The sequence below is a fragment of the Thunnus thynnus genome, chromosome 22 (assembly GCF_963924715.1).
Source record: "Thunnus thynnus chromosome 22, fThuThy2.1, whole genome shotgun sequence".
Lineage (NCBI taxonomy): Eukaryota > Metazoa > Chordata > Actinopteri > Scombriformes > Scombridae > Thunnus > Thunnus thynnus.
In genome coordinates this window covers 9,955,108-9,973,968 of record NC_089538.1, presented here as the reverse complement: position 1 = coordinate 9,973,968, position 18,861 = coordinate 9,955,108, and the positions used below count along the sequence as shown (strand labels likewise).

At 37.2% G+C, this 18,861-nt stretch overlaps 1 protein-coding gene and 1 long non-coding RNA gene across 6 annotated transcripts in view; both read right to left on the bottom strand.

Moving 5' to 3' along the window:
- Positions 1-18,861, bottom strand: part of LOC137174108 (serine/threonine-protein kinase/endoribonuclease ire-1-like) — a 28,644-nt gene that overhangs the window by 1,741 nt on the left and 8,042 nt on the right. The window contains exons 1-7 of one of the 5 annotated variants that reach the window (XM_067579174.1): positions 15,358-15,460; positions 13,738-14,440; positions 13,463-13,626; positions 13,161-13,381; positions 12,825-12,954; positions 12,635-12,741; positions 9,221-11,396 (exon numbers count right to left, since the gene is read on the bottom strand). In XM_067579174.1, the coding sequence (XP_067435275.1) occupies positions 11,159-11,396; positions 12,635-12,741; positions 12,825-12,954; positions 13,161-13,381; positions 13,463-13,626; positions 13,738-14,422 (1,545 nt within the window). In that variant the 5' untranslated portion in view covers positions 14,423-14,440; positions 15,358-15,460 and the 3' untranslated portion in view covers positions 9,221-11,158. Of the gene's footprint in view, positions 1-206; positions 314-396; positions 527-9,220; positions 11,397-12,634; positions 12,742-12,824; positions 12,955-13,160; positions 13,382-13,462; positions 13,627-13,737; positions 14,441-15,357; positions 15,461-18,861 lie in introns of those variants that run through there. The other 4 variants (XM_067579176.1, XM_067579172.1, XM_067579173.1 and 1 more) reach the window with 4 other exon arrangements.
- Positions 551-1,987, bottom strand: LOC137174110 (uncharacterized). The gene is made up of 3 exons (XR_010925282.1): positions 1,319-1,987; positions 1,049-1,212; positions 551-966 (listed from the first exon to the last, which is right to left on the bottom strand). It is a non-coding gene; the product is annotated as an uncharacterized lncRNA (long non-coding RNA).

Sequence of the window (18,861 nt, the reverse complement as noted above, 5' to 3'; positions counted from 1 at the left end):
ATATTTTGTCACTTTTGCCATTTCTGTCTGCAACCTAGTAGAAATTTGTTTTGCTCAGAAAAAAAAAATTCTCTGTGAAAACTTTTTATTCCTTCTACAAAAAGAATAGCAAGAGAATGAGAAAATACTGTATGACCTTTGGTGTTTAGAGTGAATTTATTCTTGCTACATTAAAGCCCATCATCCTTTTTATATGTTTAACTTACTGGTGCTCACAGGCGTTTCGTATGAAGCGCAGTAATGCCAACGCGTTGTCAGAGTAACAGGGCTCTTTCTTCTTGCCATCCATCTTCTGGACCAACTCCTGTGGAAACTGTAATGCCAAACATTAGTTAAGATTATACTACTGATAAAGTAGACTTTAGGAATACAAACTAGTGAGCTTCTTTATGTCACCTTATCTTTCCACCCTCTGAAGTATCCATCCTCAGCATATGATTCCAGTAAAGAAATGAATTCCTGGGAGGCCTCTTTAAACATTGCCACCTCCTTCCTGTTTGCAAACCTCCTGATGTATTCAAATTTCCTGAAAAGAATTAGTACATTTAGGGTGCATGTTTTACAAAATATAAAAATTGAAACATTTTTGTGATATCATATTGATTAAAAAATGGTTTAATAGAAATGCTATGGAACTATGTCATTAGAGAAAAGTCAGCAATGGAATAAAAGTATGATTAAAATATGGTTTTAAAAAACTGTTGAATTGATCTGAATTAATTGCAAATGATGAAAGAGATACTGCCTTTCCCTGGGCCAGAAGAAGGGATGAGTCAAGCATTCTTGTGCTGTAGGTCTGTTCTCTGGTTTTCCATCAATCATCATCTCAATGAGATCTTTTGCCAGCACATCTCGAACATGGCCCAAACTGTACTTCCCTTCACGAATGTTGTTCTGACATTCATGGGATTCACCGAAAGGATGGTTTCCTCTGGAGAGGATATAATAAATCAGCATCCCGGCCACCTTAAGAGTGAGCAGAACAGTTTAATTACTGGATGATTTTTCATGTAATCATCAATAAAATTTATATAGCAGAAAAACTAACCTGTATATCAGTGCTCCAGTTGTATGGCACATTATCTTCTCCTGTCAAAGTCTCCTTGGCCATCCAGTTTTTTGTTCCTACACAGCTTGTGTACAAAGTTGTTTGTCCACCAGGTAACTGGCGACATAAGCCAAAACCAGCCAGTCTGACCCTTTTGATAACATCTGTAAGATAAGAAGAGTAAACCTATTGAAAAAAAGAGCATATATATTAATATATTGTTGTATACTTTCAGAATTTCAGAAGTTTATTTGTTTTAACTTGTTTTACCAATCCAAAAATTCTGTGGATTGAGATCCCGGTGAAGAATTGGAGGATTTTGACCATGAAGCACCTTCACACTTTTGAGGATGTAATGCACAATTAGAAATAGCTCGTCTGTTGGACAAATCTTAATGTATTCTTCCAGGGTGTATTCAAAAAGTTGCAGAAAAAGATAACCAAAGTTCGCATCCTCTGCAAAGTCAATGTATCGTACAATGAATGACTGATCCAGCTCTGGAAGTTGCAGAATATTCTTCTCGTTCTTCAGCACTTGATAGTTAATGTCATATTTTGACATTTTCTTAATAGCAACTAAAGTGCCATCATCTCTCAGCCCCAAGAAGATTTCAGTACCATCACTTCCCTTTGTGATGCAGAATTCTGGATCATTCACATAAATAATATTTCTAACCCTGGTTATTTTACTTTCATCAGCACCAACAAGCTTCTCTGATTTTTCCCTCCACTTGTTGCTATTTTGAGACCATTCACGTGTTACTGATGATTTTGCAATTTTGACTGGCTTGATATTTGAGGTTGATTCCATAACAGTGGCAACAGTGCAAACTGGGGCTTTTTGCTCCTTTTTCTTGGATCCAGGTGAGACTTCCTGGGGAATGTATGAGAGTGCGAAGTTCCATTCCATTTCTTTTCTTTCGACAAATGTATAATTGCATCCACATTCGTCTTCACTGCAAAGAGAAATAAAATTGTATTACAAAGAAAATCTTGAAGAGCCATCCACTCTATGCCTGTTACAAATTTTGGAACATTTTGACTTGTAGAGATATTTTGTGTAGCAAAAAGACTTAAAAAAAACATATTAAACATTATAACAATAAAAAGGACTAAAGTTAGTTTAAAAAAATGAAGGTGCAGAAAAAATGATGTGGCCATTAAGATAGGTGTGATTTAGTTTATGTTACGTTTATGTTCAAAGGTTAGGTTCATGATTTTTCAAGTCTGTCTTAAAACAACAGTCAGGAAAACTGTCACATCCTGCCAGGACCTTCTGTTGTGTTTGGACTCTTTGTGTTTTTGTTCTTTTGAGTTCCTGTGTTCACTCTGTGTGTGTTAATTCCAGTTCTTCTTTATGGTCATTGAGCCTGTTAAGTTTTCTGTCAGTATGGCTCTGTGTTCCTCGGTTGCTATTCTCCTCTGTTCCCAGAGACCACAGCTTTTTTCCCTGTTATGTTAAGACTGGACTGTGTTGGAGAAGGCTGAATTGAGTTGTATCTCTGGAGGATTGTCTTGCATTGTTAGTTTGCTTATCGTATTGTGTACTTAAGTTTATGTAATTCTGAGACAGTTTGATTCATGCTGGATTGTGATTAAGTGGTATTGTGTTTTCTGGGTTTTGGTTTGCTCTGTGTCCCCCTCCTGTGTTCCTACACTCCTCCCCAGCCTGCTTTTCCCTCCACACCAGCCCTGCATCTTGTCAGCCTTGCCCTGCTCTCTGTGTTCCCCCCAGCCAATCGGTTCCCTGTCCGTTCTCCTGTCTCATCACCTCACTCCTCTCTCCTGAGTTTCTCCCCACCTGCACCTCATCTCCTTGTAAATTCAGTTAGTTTTTAAGTCCTGGTTTTCTGTTCAGTCTTTGATGGATCCTCTGTTTTATTCTGGTTTGTTCTTTTCTATTGAGTTTGCTCTTCTATGTTCAGCCTGTTTGGATATGTTTTTGTAGCCAGTTCTGCTCAGCCAAGCCAGCTTCTGTTTTTTTCCTGCCCAACCCTGAGAATAAAGGTTTTCTTCAACCTTGCATTTCGGTCTCTGCATTTGGCTCCACCTGCTCCACAACCATAACAGAAAACACTGAAAGAGGTTTTCCTCAATGTAATCATTCCTGCTGTTCATACTGGCTTTTAAAAGATCCCCTTCGAATGGGCTTTCAATGTAAGTGATGGGGGCTGAAATCAAATTTTTATACAAAAATGGATTTAAAGGTTTATCTGAAGCTTATATGAGGATTCAGCAGTCAGAGTTAGTCACATCAAGTGGATATCTAACACATTTACAGTCTTTTTAGCATCAAAATCCCTCTCCGGTTTCTTGGACAGTGTTTCACTGTTGAGCTGCGGTGTAAGTACAGTAACAAAAAGAGGGACTTTGGCACTAAAAAAACTATAATGTTGAAAGATTTAAAAAATGCCACTATTTTAAAAAAAATCCTTGTTTGGATTCTCATAATCCACAATGTTCCAAAGATCACAGAACTTGTTAAATGTTAAAGACTCAGTCTCCTGAGCATATTTTGTCACCTTTGCCATTTCTGTCTCCAACCTAATAGAATGAAGGTGAATGGAAATTTGTTCTTCAGTGCTCAGAATTTTTTTTTACTGTGAAAACTTTTTATTTCTTCAACAAAAGAATAGCAAGAGAATGAGAAAATACTGTATGACCTTTGGTGATTAGAGTGAGTTTATTCTTGCTATTAAGGGTCTTCATCCTTTTTAAACTCAATTTAACTTACTGGTGCTGGAAGTTTCGTATGAAGCGCAGTAATGCCAACGCATTGCAAAAGTAACAGGGCTCTTTCTTCTTGCCATCCATCTTCTGGACCAACTCCTGTGGAAACTATAATGCCAAATGTTAGTTAAGATTATGCTGATACTGATAAAGTGGACTTAAAAAATACAAACTAGTGAGCTTCTTTATGTCACCATTTCTGTCCACCCTCTGAAGTATTCATCCTCAGCATGTGCTTCCAGTGAAGAAATTAATTCCTGGGAGGCCTTTTTAAACATTGCCACCTCCTTCCTGTTTGCAATCCTCCTCAAGTATTCAAATATCCTGAAAAGAATTAGTACATTTAGGGTGCATGTTTTACAAAATAAAAACAACTGACAATTTTTTGTCATATCATATTGATTAAAAATGGTTTAATAGAAATACTATGAAACTATGTCAACAGAGAAAAGTCAGCAGTTGAATAAAAGTATGATTAAAAAATGATTTTAAAAATGTGTTGAGTTGATCTGAATTAATTGCAGACAATGAAAGAGATTTAACTTTTCCTTGAGCCAGATGAAGCGAGAAGTCAAGCCTTCTTTCCCAGGAACCGTTGTAGTGTCAGCTGCAGCAGTGAAAACTTCATCATTTTGGTCTTCTTGCTTCTTTTTCTTGGATCCAGGTGAGTCTTCCTGGGGAATGTTTGAGTGTACCATGTTATCCATTTCTTTGCTTCAGAGTATCTGTGGGAAGACAAAAGCATGAGGTTAATGTTAAATATTTGATGCCATACAAAGCTGCAGACTATCACTGCTGACAGTTGTTTTCCTATATGGCCACTATTGATGAGTTTGATTATCTGTCACACTTGTGTTTAAAATATTTTTTAGGTATCTAATCATGATAACATGGAAACATATTTCATTAGTTAGGAAGTAGAAAGTCCCCTTCCACTAAAAATGATGTTTTGCTGATTGTTACTTCACTTGGATGTTTGAGTTTCACTGTGCACTCAGATTTTAGGAGAGATGTAAAATCTCTCCTAAAATCTGAGTTAATACCTCCCAACATGATTTGTGAAATCTAAAAAAAAACTTGTTGGGAAGCCAATCATGATCCGATTTACAACGTACAGTGTGATGTGGAAACTTGAAGCCTCCATTGTTCTTAAAATGAAATTTAACTTTTCATCAGCATCATCATCTTGTGTCCAGCAGCTAAATGTTTGAAATGAAACATATTTGCATATTCATAGATTGTAGATTTTTCAATTAGGGAAAAGGAGTAGATGTCACTTTAAGAATTTCTAAGTGAACTTGTTTTGTGGAAAAACTATATGGCAAATAAATTATTATTCCAAGCAGAATATTTTTTATGCATCATAAAACATTTGTGGAGTGAATCTTTAATGTTACTTTTTCCTCTGTAAATATATATTTAATGTACTTAAACTACACAAAATATTGTAATTCATGTTTATTATAATAAATGAAGATTAATTCAGGTGGGGGCCGATATATCGGCTGTACCAATATGTTTCCAATTTTAGCTTATCACAGATATATTGACATCAGCATCTATATCTCCTTATAATTATCAGAGACTGAGAGGAACAGGACATTCTCGCTTTAATTCTCATCTGCTTTATTTGAATTACATAAGTAAGTACGGCTACAAAATGCTCTTTCAACAGAGCCCAAGCCAGATCAACATCATTCCTACACTAATCAGACCATCCTGTCACAGTGTCCGAATCATTCATCACAGCCAGATCATATCTGACGCAATGTTTCTGCATTCAATGTTAATAAATGTAATAACAAAAGTCAAATCCAAGTGCCTTTGCATGAACTCTGACAGAGTTTCCTACAGTTTTGTTCTCCTTACAGTAGGCAAAACAACCACCTCCCCCAACCTGTCAAGCAACTTATTGCTGCTTGACTGACGTAACATGCCAAGGCATCTGGGTTTTAAGAGTGTGGTGATAAAAACTTCTTTGCCATTTACAAAATGCTTAGTGAGTACAACATTAGTTCTTGTCCAGAGACTCTTTGACATAAGAAAACCTATTAAAATGTTGATCAGTGCTGATGTAATCAAATCTTAAAGTGGTCAAGTTCAAAATTGACATATAAACTAACGTGCTGATCCCTACACAGTCACGTAGATGGCGCCATCTTGTCTTCAGGTGGTTGCCACATACTTTTATGTTTTTTCTTCACCGCAATAACTAACAAGTGTTTATTTTGGATTGTTGGAGCAAATGTTTGAGTACATCTTGCTACATCTTGCTATTAATGCCCAGTGAAGTTTCTCATTCAGGACAGTAACTGACACTCAACTGTCTTATGTTTAGAGCACATGGAACAGATCAGAAAATATGATCTAAGTAAATAGATGCTATCCTATGTAATTAGATTTAGTGGAATGTAAAAAATAAATTACTTACTTTACTTTGAAGTAGGCTATGTCTTCTTTGGGTATTAAAAAAAAGAGTATTCAGGATCCCTGTTGGCGACAGAAAGGTTGAGCTCAAGAGTATTCAGGATCCCTGTTGACGACAGAAAGGTTGAGCTCAATGGTCTCTCTCTCTCTGTCGATCAGTAACTCTCTGCTCTCATTTCCTGTTTATTGCTCCTCCCTTTACATTTATATTCAAATATTCTGTGGTTTCAAGTCACCTGACTTGTTTGGACTGGTTGTTATTGGATTGCCTGAAATGTAAGCAAAGTACAATAACACCAATATATAATGAAGGGTACAGCATTCGCAGTACATTCTGTCAAAAAGGCAGGCCTGTAATAATCCTCTCCAATCATTTCATTCAGGCCGAATGAAATGATTGGAGAGGCTACCTGCCTGTCAACGTACTGACCTGCCTATCTGCATGTGCACTCATTGCACATGACCACAGTCTTCCACAAGACTAGGCAGACAAAACAGAAAGTTTGGAGGCCAGACGAGCAGTGGCATACCGAAGGATAGGAAGTGACAGGACTGCATGAATTGCAGAAGGATAGAAAAAAAGATGAGAATATCAACACAAAGCAGAATGAAAAGCAATATGCGATCATCGGACTATTGCCTGTAGTGCAGGGGAAACTGAACAGCGCATAATCTTCTCAACAACACCAGAGTGAGAGACTTTCAATGGAAGTGAACTCGGCTCCCAGAAGTGAAATGCAGTGATAGATTTTTATGCATCACTGCGGCTTCAGGTCAGATACTGAGCCATCTCTGCGCCCTGGTGCTGCTCATCGCTCTGGGACTGGGTTTGGAGCTGTGGGTCTGGCTCTCTGACGGACTGGTGACTGAGGAGGTTTTAGAGGCTGACAATGAAAGATATGCGATATCACTCAAATTCAAGCAGGGAGATGGGACACTCAGAGACAGGCTGTTTACTGTTTACTAAAGGTTGTTGTGCCTTGAGAGGAAGTTGTGTGTGTGTGTGTGTGTGTGTGTGTGTGCAGTATTAAACTATTAAACACTATAGTGTTAAACTATTGTGTTGTGTGCATATATGAAAGTGCGTGCATATGCCCGTGCTCATCCGGTGAGAGGGGCTTAGGACTGAGAGCACAGGGGGGAGAGCTGCAGGAGGAGGGCTACATTTTCCAATTCTGGAAATTCTGGTGTTAGTACCTGTATTAAAAGCTCTGCAAGTCTGCAAATTGTATAGCAGGTTTCAATCTTGTTCTTTGACTTTTGTTAATGGGATGCCCTTTAGTTTACATCTGGATAACAGATTGTGCCTTTAAAAATATTTACCAGAACAGTAATTCATCTAGATACAGGTGCAATTTCCTTGCCAGTTTTCCTGCTTTGAATGTGTTCATGTCTCTTTATCAGATGACGCCTGGGTGGCCTCTGTGTTTCTCCTTCCTCCTTAAACTTTTTTTTCCAATCTTGAATCAGTTCTTTACTTTTAATCCTTGTTTTTCTTTCAACACCATTAGGATAAACGTCCCATTAAATTTGTTTTTCAGACATTTTTAATATCTAATCCCAATTTGAGTGAGAACATTTTCAATTTGTCAAAATATGTCAAAAGTCTGGCATGGGTACCCAACATACCCTTAAAGCCCATGGGTGTTCCAAATAAGCCCACTTCATGATTTGTTGATAATTAAATATAAATATTAAAAAATCTTAACAATACAAACTTGTTCCGTTCAAATCTGTAATCTCTTAGCTCTCAATAGCTATTTTCATTTTGTCTCAACTTCAGTCCTAAATGGCATTTGAAATTGGCGAGACCAGCCGTTTTGCTGTCAATGCAGAAAAAGCCAAACTTACAACATGTCTTCTTTGGAATGTAGCCAAAAAACTATTTACAAACAAAATCAAAACTGTAGTGGAAATTACTCTTCAGAACTTCAGCTTTCAATATGCGTTGTCATTTTGTCTGTATCTCTATCCTACGGTGTGCTGTAGGCATTTGAAATTGGCCAAAATTTCTGGTCCAGCCGACTGGTCGAAAGTGCAAAGATGTTTTTATGAAGATTTCTGAAGACCAACTGACTGAAAGAAAATCATTTTGCATGTTCAATGCTAATGTCCTATGGGTAGTAAATGAGTCGATTTCAGGATTTACAATTAAACAATAAATTTAACTGACTTTCAAATGTTAATCACATTTAGGCTAGTAGTTTGAAAATATTTTAAAAACAAATTTTAAAACCATTCAGTTCATTGTGGAGTAACAAACTGTGTGTGACACACTGAGAGGCAAACACACAGATGCATTTGCCACAGAGCTGTGTGTGTATATTTGCACACAAATATAATTTTATGGGGGAACTTTTGAGTTATTATTGTGCACAACAACATGAAATTATTTGTCCAGTGACATAACTCGTATTAAAGTATGTATGGTAATAGGGAAATAGTCCTCGTTGTCCACACAAGAGAGGTCAATTAGAATTATAATTGTTATTAATCTTAATTATGATTTTGTGAGGGAAGTCTTTTAAGGTTAAGTGGCTGAGATGCAAGCACAAGGAAACAAACAAGTTCACTTTAGTTAGATACACATTTATTACTAATACTACAGCTACAAATCCTAAACACTACAACATTTTACAAACAAGACACAAAAGGTAAAGGGAAACTGGTACACAAGGCTATGGCTAGTGAATGATTCGAATGCATGATGCAGTTATCTATTGTGTAGTTGGTATGAGAGACCTGATAAACAGATTAGATGACTGCTACCTGAGAAGCAGCGAGTCAAATCAACAGTACAACAGCTTAGTTCTGAATTGCCAATTGAAGTTACAAATTATGAAAGCACCAGGGTTTAAGCGAGTTGATGAAGGTTCTGTAGGACTATTTGCTTGCTCCCTGGGGTGGCTTCTCACGAAGAATAGAGTTCAGTGTGCTGGGGTGAGGAGCTGGAGTCTGGATCTTGTAATGATGAGTAGGTCAGCCAGTCCAGCTTTGAAAAGTTCCCTTTGATAAAGAGCTCCTGGTTTAGGCTCTCCTAGTCTTGATACTTAACCTATGACTCAAGATTTTGAGGTTTCACCTTCTATTGTGCGGGATCACGTTTTCAGACTAGCAAAAAGCAAGCTTTCCACTGGCATGTCAGAAAGCAAGAAGACAAAAACAAGAAGAACCAGCAGCCAGCCTGGAAAACCCAGCCTGGAGTCTCAGATAAGAGACACTTTTAAAGTTTCGGTCTGCCCGCCCAGAAGGTGCAGAGTGAGTCCACTCCTGTCCATGGACAGGTGGGTTCAATTCCTGCATACGGTTACTCCATCAATCAAAGTATTTACAATTTAACAATTACATGATTCCTGAAGTAAAGTTTATTACACTAGTGTAAAAATAGCCTTTATTAAGAAATATCAATTCATTAAAACAGTTAGACACCCCAGTAAAAACTCCCCAAAGAGGTCAACTACAATAAACACAGGCAGCTGCCCTACGACCATGCAACACACAACACGACAAGTGAATTAGGCATGCTAACCAACAAGGGACCACTCCAAACTGTAGGCAGGTCAGAACTATTTCTACCAGTAGGGGGGGAACCAGAGGGCCCCCTTAGCCACAGTGTTGCCGTTCAGTGTACAAGGTTTCAAATGATCAAAAGTCTATTTTAAGATAAATCATATATAGAGGAAGACAAGAAAACTCTTAACAAGACACTCACTGCAGCCGGGATGCCAAGATAGTGACAGCAGATGACCTGCTTGATGGCGTGGGGTTATGTGTGGAGTAACGATGATAACAGCCCTGTGAAGCACAGGGAAAAGGCACTTACTAGTCCCCGGTCCCTCACTACCTAAAGGAGGCATCTTGCCTCTCCTCCTAACACAGACACAGATACCCTGTTTTACTGTCTTTACTGTCGGCAACACTAAAAGTTGTGAACAGCACCCTCCCACCACAGTGCCACTGTGACAGCCACGGAACAAAGCAGTTCAGTCTCTTTCATGCGCTGCCCGGCCGTTCAATGCACACCTTTATCCCAACATGATTCTCCACACCCTCATGACACAGGTGAAAGTAATCAGTAATTAGTTCCCACATATGTAGGAATTCTCCCCTATGAGTGTCTACAGGGAGATAGAAACCCTCTCCCACATTTCCTCACTACACTAACTTTAGTGTTCTGAGAGTGAAACAGGCAGAATGGTACTAAACGTGTTAGCAAGGATAATGGTGGTACATTTCTTGGCTTAAAGGCAGTGGAATAAAAGTCTAACTAAAGGACATAACGACACACATACGATTTACATGCACATATCAACATACAAACAGATCAGTTCTCCTTGATCTGACTGCAAATGGCAGGGGTCCATGCCATTTGTGACTGTGTGTGTGTATATGTGTAAGTGTGTGCTCTGGTAAATGTCTGTGAGTGTCTGTATGTCACTAGGGCATGGCATATCGTGCAGCATGTCTTGTGCCTTATGCTGGTTTGCCCAGTGAACAGTTATTTGGTAGATCATGAAGTCCTAAAAAGTCAGGGTCCGCAGTAAGATTAAAGTTGGTGCCAGCTAGTCTGTGTGACTGGCTCTTGGAGGTGAATTATGATGGTGGGGGTCGTTTATCCAAGTGGTACTATCAGTTCACATTGGGGTGTTAACTGGTCTTTCCATCTTGTTGGCTGTTGTAGGTTGAAGGATCAAAGGTGGTTTGGAGATGGGTGGTTCCTTATCTGATTCCTTCGGTTTGCAGATGTTGTTTAGATTGTCTGGTCAGTGAGGAGTTTCAAACTCTCACTTATGTATTCTTGGCCAGCATTCCTGGGGGTTGGAGAAAGAGCTGGTCTGTTGTTTGAGACTTGTGCTGTCTGCCTTCGAAACATGCAGGGACTTCAACCTACAGGTCAATTCCATAATTTGTACATCCATATTATGCATTTAGCAGATGTTCATTCAAATCAACTCATTGCGGCAGGGCTTTTGCAATTGGCTTTGTGAAAGTGTGTTGAGATTCTTGAACTGGGACGCTGAGATACTCCTCAGAGTTTGTTGGCGGCATTACACCTCTGGCATCTTCTGTTGTAAACATTTGTTTCAGGGGTGTCTCTAAATTCCACTCTTGGTTTTTGGCAAATTTATAAGCACATCCAATGAGAACAGGGAACTCTGACATCACATCAACTTTGTCCATGTACTCTTCACTGCAAAGAGAAATAACATTGTATTACAAAGAAAATCTTAAAGAGCCATCTCCTGTACTCCTGTTAGAGGTTTTGGAACATTTTGACTTGTAGAGATAATTTGTGTAGCAAAATAAAGACTTAAAAAAACACATTAAACGTTATAACAACAAAAGGGACTTAAGTAAAGTTAAAAAAGTAAAGGTGCAGTCATAGGCAAAAATTGATGTGGCCATTAAGATAGGTGTTGTTTAGTATATGTTATGTGTATGTTCAAAAGTTAGATTCACAATTTTCCAAGTCTGTCTTAAAACAACAGTCAAGAAAACACTGAAAAGAGTAATCATTCTTCCTGTTCATAGTGGCTATTAAAAGATCCCTCTTTCAATATACATGATGGGGACCGAAATCTAATTTTTGCAAAAAAATGCATTTAAAAGTTTATCTGAAGCTTATATGAGGCTTCAGCAGTCTGAGTTTGTCATATCAAGTGGATATCTGCCATCAAATTCCCTCTTTGTGTTTCCCTGTAGTTTTTGTTATTGAAGTACAATAACAAAAAGAGGGACTTTGGCACTAAAAAGTCTGTAACGTTGAAAGACATCCACTTGCTTTGACTCATTTGGATGACTGAAGCTTCATATTAGCTTCATATTAGCTTCAGATAAACTTTGAAATATATTTTTGCACAGAGGGAGGACTGTGGATTTAGAACCAATAACTTACATTGTAAATGCTTTTTGAAGAGATCTTCTAATGGTCAGTATGAAGAGGAGGAATGATTATGGTAAGAAAAAGAATTTTAGTGTTAATTTGGGCGCCTGACTGTTGTTTTAAGACAGAATCAAAACATTTTGAACCTGTCCTTTGAGTAAAGGGAGGGGGATTAAACTCATACCAAGAAATCAAAAAAACAGAGGGGGGAAAATAAATAAATGTGATCATTTAAAAGAAAAAATCCCTGTTTGGATTCTCACAATCCACAATGTTCCAAAGATCACAGAACTTGCCAAATGTCCAAAACTCAGTCTCCTAAACATATTTTGTCACTTTTGCCATTTCTGTCTCCAACCTAATAGAATGAAGGTGAATGGAAATTTGTTCTTCAGTGCTCAGGATTTTTTTTTTTTACTGTGAAAACTTCAACAAAAGAATAGCAAGAGAATGAGAAAATACTGTATGACCTTTGGTGTTTAGAGTGAGTTTATTCTTGCTACATTAAGGCCCATCATGCTTTTTTTAAACTCAGTTTAACTTACTGGTGCTCAAAGGTGTTTCGTATGAAGCGCAGTAATGCCAACGCATTGTCAGAGTAACAGGGCTCTTTCTTCTTGCCATCCATCTTCTGGACCAACTCCTGTGGAAACTGTAATGCCAAACATTAGCTAAGATTATACTACTGATAAAGTAGACTTCAGGTATACAAACTAGTGAGCTTCTTTATGTCACCTTATCTTTCCACCCTCTGAAGTATCCATCCTCAGCATATGATTCCAGTAAAGAAATGAATTCCTGGGAGGCCTTTTTAAACATTGCCACCTCCTTCCTGTTTGCAATCCTCCTCAAGTATTCAAATTTCCTGAAAAGAATTAGTACATTTAGGGTGTATGTTTTACAAAATATAAACAACTGACATATTTTTGCCATATCATATTGATTAAAAAATGGTGTAATAGAAATGCTATGGAGCTGTGTCAACAGAGAAAAGTCGGCAATTAAAAAAAATGATTTTAAAAAACTGTTGAATTGATCTGAATTAATTACAAATAATGAAAGATATTCTACTTTTCCTTGGGCCAGAAGAAGGGATGAGTCAAGCATTTTTGTGCTGTAGGTCTGTTCTCTGGTTTTTCGTCAATCATTATCTCAATGAGATCTTTTGCCAGCACATCTCGAACATGGCCCAAACTGTACTTCCCTTCACGAATGTTGTTCTGACAGTCATTGGTTTCACCGAAAGGATGGTTTCCTCTGGAGAGGATATAATAAATCAGCATCCCGGCCACCTTAAGAGTAGCAGAACAGTTTAATTACTGGATGATTTTTCATGTAATCATCAATAAAATTTGTATAGCAGAAAAACTAACCTGTATATCAGTGCTCCAGTTGTATGGCACATTATCTTCTCCTGTCAAAGTCTCCTTGGCCATCCAGTTTTTTGTTCCTACACAGCTTATGTACAAAGTTGTTTGTCCACCAGGTAACCGGCGACATAAGCCAAAACCAGCCAGTCTGACCCTTTTGGTAACATCTGCAAGACAAGAAGAGTAAACCCATTGAAAAAAGACACATTCAACAAAATTAATTAAAATATTGTATACTTTGAGAATTTCAGAAGTTTATTTGTTTTAACTTGTCTTACCAATCCAAAAATTCTGTGGATTGAGATCTCGGTGAAGAATTGGAGGATTTTGACCATGAAGCACCTTCACACTTTTGAGGATGTAACGCACAATTAGAAATAGCTTGTCTGCTGGACAAATCTTAATGTATTCTTCCAGGGTGTATTCAAAAAGTTGCAGAAAAAGATAACCAAAGTTCTCATCCTCTGCAAAGTCAATGTATCGTACAATGAATGACTGATCCAGCTCTGGAAGTTGCAGAATATTCTTCTCGTTCTTCAGCACTTGATAGTTGATGTCATATTTTGACATCTTCTTAATAGCAACTAAAGTGCCATCATCTCTCAGCCCCAAGAAGATTTCAGTACCATCACTTCCCTTTGCGATGCGGAATTCTGGATCATTCACATAAATAATATTTCTAACCCTGGTTATTTTACTTTCATCAGCAATGACCAGCTTCTCTAATTCTTTCCTCCACCTGTTGCTGATATGAGACCATTCGCGTGTTATTGATGATTTAGTGGTGTTGAATGGCCTGACATTTAAAGTTGATTCCATAACAGGAACCGTTGTAATGTCAGTTGCATCATTTGGGTCTTTCTGCTTTTCTCCCTTACGCTTTTTTTTCTTCTTCTTTTTCTTCTTTTTCTTTGATCCAGGTGCGTCTTCCTGTGGAATGTTTGGGTGTACCGTGTTATCCATTTCTTTGCTTCAGAGTATCTGTGGGAAGACAGAGGTTAATGTTAAATATTTGATGCAATACAAACCTGCAGACTGTCATTAGTATATTATAAAAACAGTTGTTTTTCCATGTGGCCACTATTGATGAGTTTGATTATCTTTCACTCTTGTGTTGGATACATTTTTTAGGTATCTAATCATGATGACATGGAATCATATCACATTAGTTAGTGTTTAAAACTAGAAGGCTGTTTTCACCTTCATCTGCTGAAGGGGAAAAGTTTCACTGTGTCCTAAAATCTGAGTTGAGTACCTACTAATGTGATTTGAACTAGTTAAGAAACCAATAGTGATCTGGTTTACAACATACAGTGTGATGTGGAAAGTTGAAGCCTCCAGTGCTCATGAAATGAAACATATTTGCATATTTATAGATTGTAGATTTTTCAATTAGGAAAAAGGAGTAGATGTTACTTTATTAATGTTAATAAATGTAATAACAAAAGACAAACCAAGTGCCTTTGCATGAACTCTGACCAGTTTCCTACAGTTTTTTTCTCCCTACAGTAGGCAGAACAACTCCCTCCCTCAACCTGAACTTATTGCTGCTTGACTGGTGTAACATGTCAAGACATCCAGGTTTTAAGAGTGTGGTGACATGAACTTCTTTGCCATTTCCAACATGCTTAGCAAGTACAACATAACAGTTCAACACTAAAATGTTGACCAACACTGATGTAATCAAATCTAAAAAGTGTTTATTTTGGATTACTCGAGCAAATGTTTGAGTACGTATTGCTACATCTTGCCATTAATACCGTGAAGTTCCTCATTCAGGACAGCAACTGAAACTCTACTTTCACAGCATATGGATCAGATCATAAAATAGGATCTAAGTAAATAGATGCTGTCCTGTGTAATTAGACTTGTTGGAATGTAAAATTTAAATGACTTACTTAACTTTGAAGTATGTCTACTCTGTTGTCGAAGTCGAAGGCAGAAGTGACTGAGCTCTGTCTTCCTGTTTCCTGTTGTGATACTTGTGATACACAGCTAGAGGGAGGCAGTGGCCCATCAGAATACAGAACTTCAGCACTGATAAGGCAACATACAGTACATTACCACCAGGTATGAGGACATGAGGTTAAGTGGTATAGGATGAGCAACCACACCTGTTACATCCTCAGCTGCCCAAAACAGTAAAACAAAACTAGTGATAAGTCTGTGTATTGTTCGGGGTATAAAACTATTACCAAAGGGAGTATTAAACAGACTGAAAAATCTGTAGCTTTAAAACACTCAAATTACATTTCAAATCTTTGCACCATCAGGAATATATTCAGGATTTTTAGAGGTCACGAGGAGAGTTCATAGGACAGAAAACTAAGAAAAGAAATAGATTTCAAACATTTCTTGACTCGAATTTTATTTGTGACAGAAAACTACACAGGAATTGATATTCATCAGTTCATTACATCCATTCTAATGTCTTTTCTTTTCCCTTTGATTATGTATCTTTTAGTGGAAGAAAATATATTACTGCATCATATAAAATAACCAAATAACACAGTTAAAAAGCTTACATTTTACTACAATAAAAAATCCATATCAGCAGTAAAATCTAATCAAAGTATCAAAAGTAGAAGTAATCATCCTCAATGTGTTTTAATTTCAGGGTTTTACATTGTTGATGCATCAGCCTTTAAACTGCAAAGTAACTGGATATGAAAGCCACCCCCATAAATTTTTAAAAAGAATAAAATCTCATAAAATAAAAATACACAAGTTTAAATAAGTCCCTCAAAATTGTACTAAAGTACATGAGTTTTGTAGCATAGACTACTACTTGTAATTTACTGTTACTGTTACTTACTCTCACCTTTGGAAAATGGCGACTCTGTCGATCAGTATCTTTCTACTCTCTCTTCCTGTTTATTGCTCCTCCCTTTACATTTACATTCAAATATTATTGCCTGAAATATAAGCAAAGTACAATGACACCAACATATAATGCAGGGTACAGCATTTACAGTACATTCTGTCAAAAAGGCTACACACTGCATATTGTCATATTGGTAAAATGGGGACCATTTATGTGTATATTAAGTGTTTTGATGGGTGTACAGTTACATGGAATATAAAAATGTAAAGACATTCATGACAGGAATAGATTACAGAAGAGAAACACCAAAATATCTGTGTCTGAATGACAGGCTTCATCACTGTTTCAGTGTAAGAGGTTAGGCTGCATAAATAAGTTTCATTTTATCTCCTCCCTGTCAGGTTTCCCTCTCACAAACTGCAGTAACATGTTTCAGTGAAAAGATTCATTATGTCAGCACTCCAACGACATTTCAAACTTGTGAATAGTGTGGCCTAAACACAGGTCCTTCCCACCAAATGAAAAAAAGGGTTTCTATCTACATCTGTCATTTATAGTTCATCTGAAGTAAAATAATGTCTTATATTTTATTATATTTTGTTGATAATTGTTTCAGTGTAACAGGTTAGGCTGCATAAATAAGTTTCATTTTATCTCCTCCCTGTCAGGTTAGCCACTGACAATGGTTTAGTCCACCTTTGTATAATTCTGCTGTCATGACACATTGAAATGGGAGGACAAAGATTCACTGTGTAACTAATGTTGAAGTACATTTTTAAGAGTATCTTACTGTTAATGTGTAGTATTGCTTATTATTGTGGTAAAATGTGACTGGGCAAAAATAGGTGTTTTTTTTTTTTTTTTTTTACTAAAATACACTGTTAAGCCTTCGGTAATATTTAACCAGTGAAACATCAGTAAAGCAGGTGCCTGTTTACCCTCACTCACCCTGAGTCCCCATATGAATCCTCACTTTATACTTACTTAATGTATGTGCTGTGGCACTGTGGATAATAACATCATATTATGTGCATTGAGAAATGGTTATTATGGTGGGGCATGTCACTTCCCAGAACTGAAGAGGAAGAAACCCCAGTGTACTTTTGAGCAGGTACACATCATTCTGCCAACAAGTTTTTGTTTATTGTTCTCTGACAAGGATTAGAGGGATGGGACAAATAATTACCATGGCCTCCACTGAGAGATTAGTTTAATATTACTGCACTGTATATGACCATCACTTGTATGTTTTGTGTAGCTAGAGTAACATTCAATTGGCTTTACAAAATACACATTGTGGGAAATATTTGTGTTCCATGGGTCATTATCTGGTAATTTTCTGTCCTTAGAGCAGTAGGTCATGACCTGTCTCTCTCTCTGTCTACTGAGATTGGCTGGGATATGCAGCTGTCTTGATAAGGATGGCTGTCTCCTATGGTAACTGTGGTTGGGTGGAGATATGCTGTGCTTTGTGCAGACGGTCAGAATGGTCTCCTATTGGAATGGATAGCAAGTAACCTGTTTACAGACTATAAAACTTCAGTTAACTTTAATCAGCATAGTGTCTTGTTTATATTTCAATCACCTATAGAGGTATAATGTGTGAAGAATAACCTTATTCACCTTATTTCTTCTGAAAAGTTCTTCACTTTGGGTTAAACAGCTCCAGCAATTTCCTTGACACATAAAAGAATCTTCGTGTTGTATAGCTTATTCAATTTTTTATTTGCAATACAATTTACTTGATGAATTGAAGCCCCTTAATACTTTGGAGTTTGTTGGTTCTCTCTCATAAGCTGAAGTAACATGTTATTTTATTTTGAATTTCACAAAGAACTACATCAGAAGTTTTTTTCAGTGATAGCCTGAAAAGAAAGGTTTCATTATGTCAGCACTCCAATGACATTTGATAGGTATACGGTTACATGGAATATAAAAATGTAAAGACATTCATGACAGAAATAGATTACTGAAGAGAAACACCAAAATATCTGTGTCTGAAATGACCTCATAAGTGTTTCAGTGTAAGAGGTTAGGCTGCATAAATAAGTTTCATTTTATCTCCTCTCTGTCAGGTTTCCCTCTCACAACCTGCAGTAACATGTTTCAGTGAAAAGATAGGTTTCATTATGTCAGCACTCTGACATTTCAAACTTGTGAAAAGTGTGGCCTAAACACAAGTCCTTCCCACTAAATGAAAAAAAGGGATTCTATCTATATCTGTCATTTATAGTTCATCTGAAGTAAAATAGTGTCAAATGTGTATTTGTATATAATATTTTATTCAGTTTTTGTTCATTTTATGTAATGAATTTATACATGTGTTATATACATATTATTCCACTGGAAATATCTTCACAGACCTCACTGGACCTTTTCCTTAAACCACTGTTTAGAATGTTTTATTGGATTGACACATTAGTACTAGACATACAGTACCAGTCAAAAGTCTGGACACACCTTCCCATATCTTTGAATGAGAAAGTGTGTCCAAACTTTTGACTGGTACTGTATTTAAACTATCTGCTGAATCACTGACTTTTGTTTTGTACTCAAAAATGTATATATTTTCTGTTCA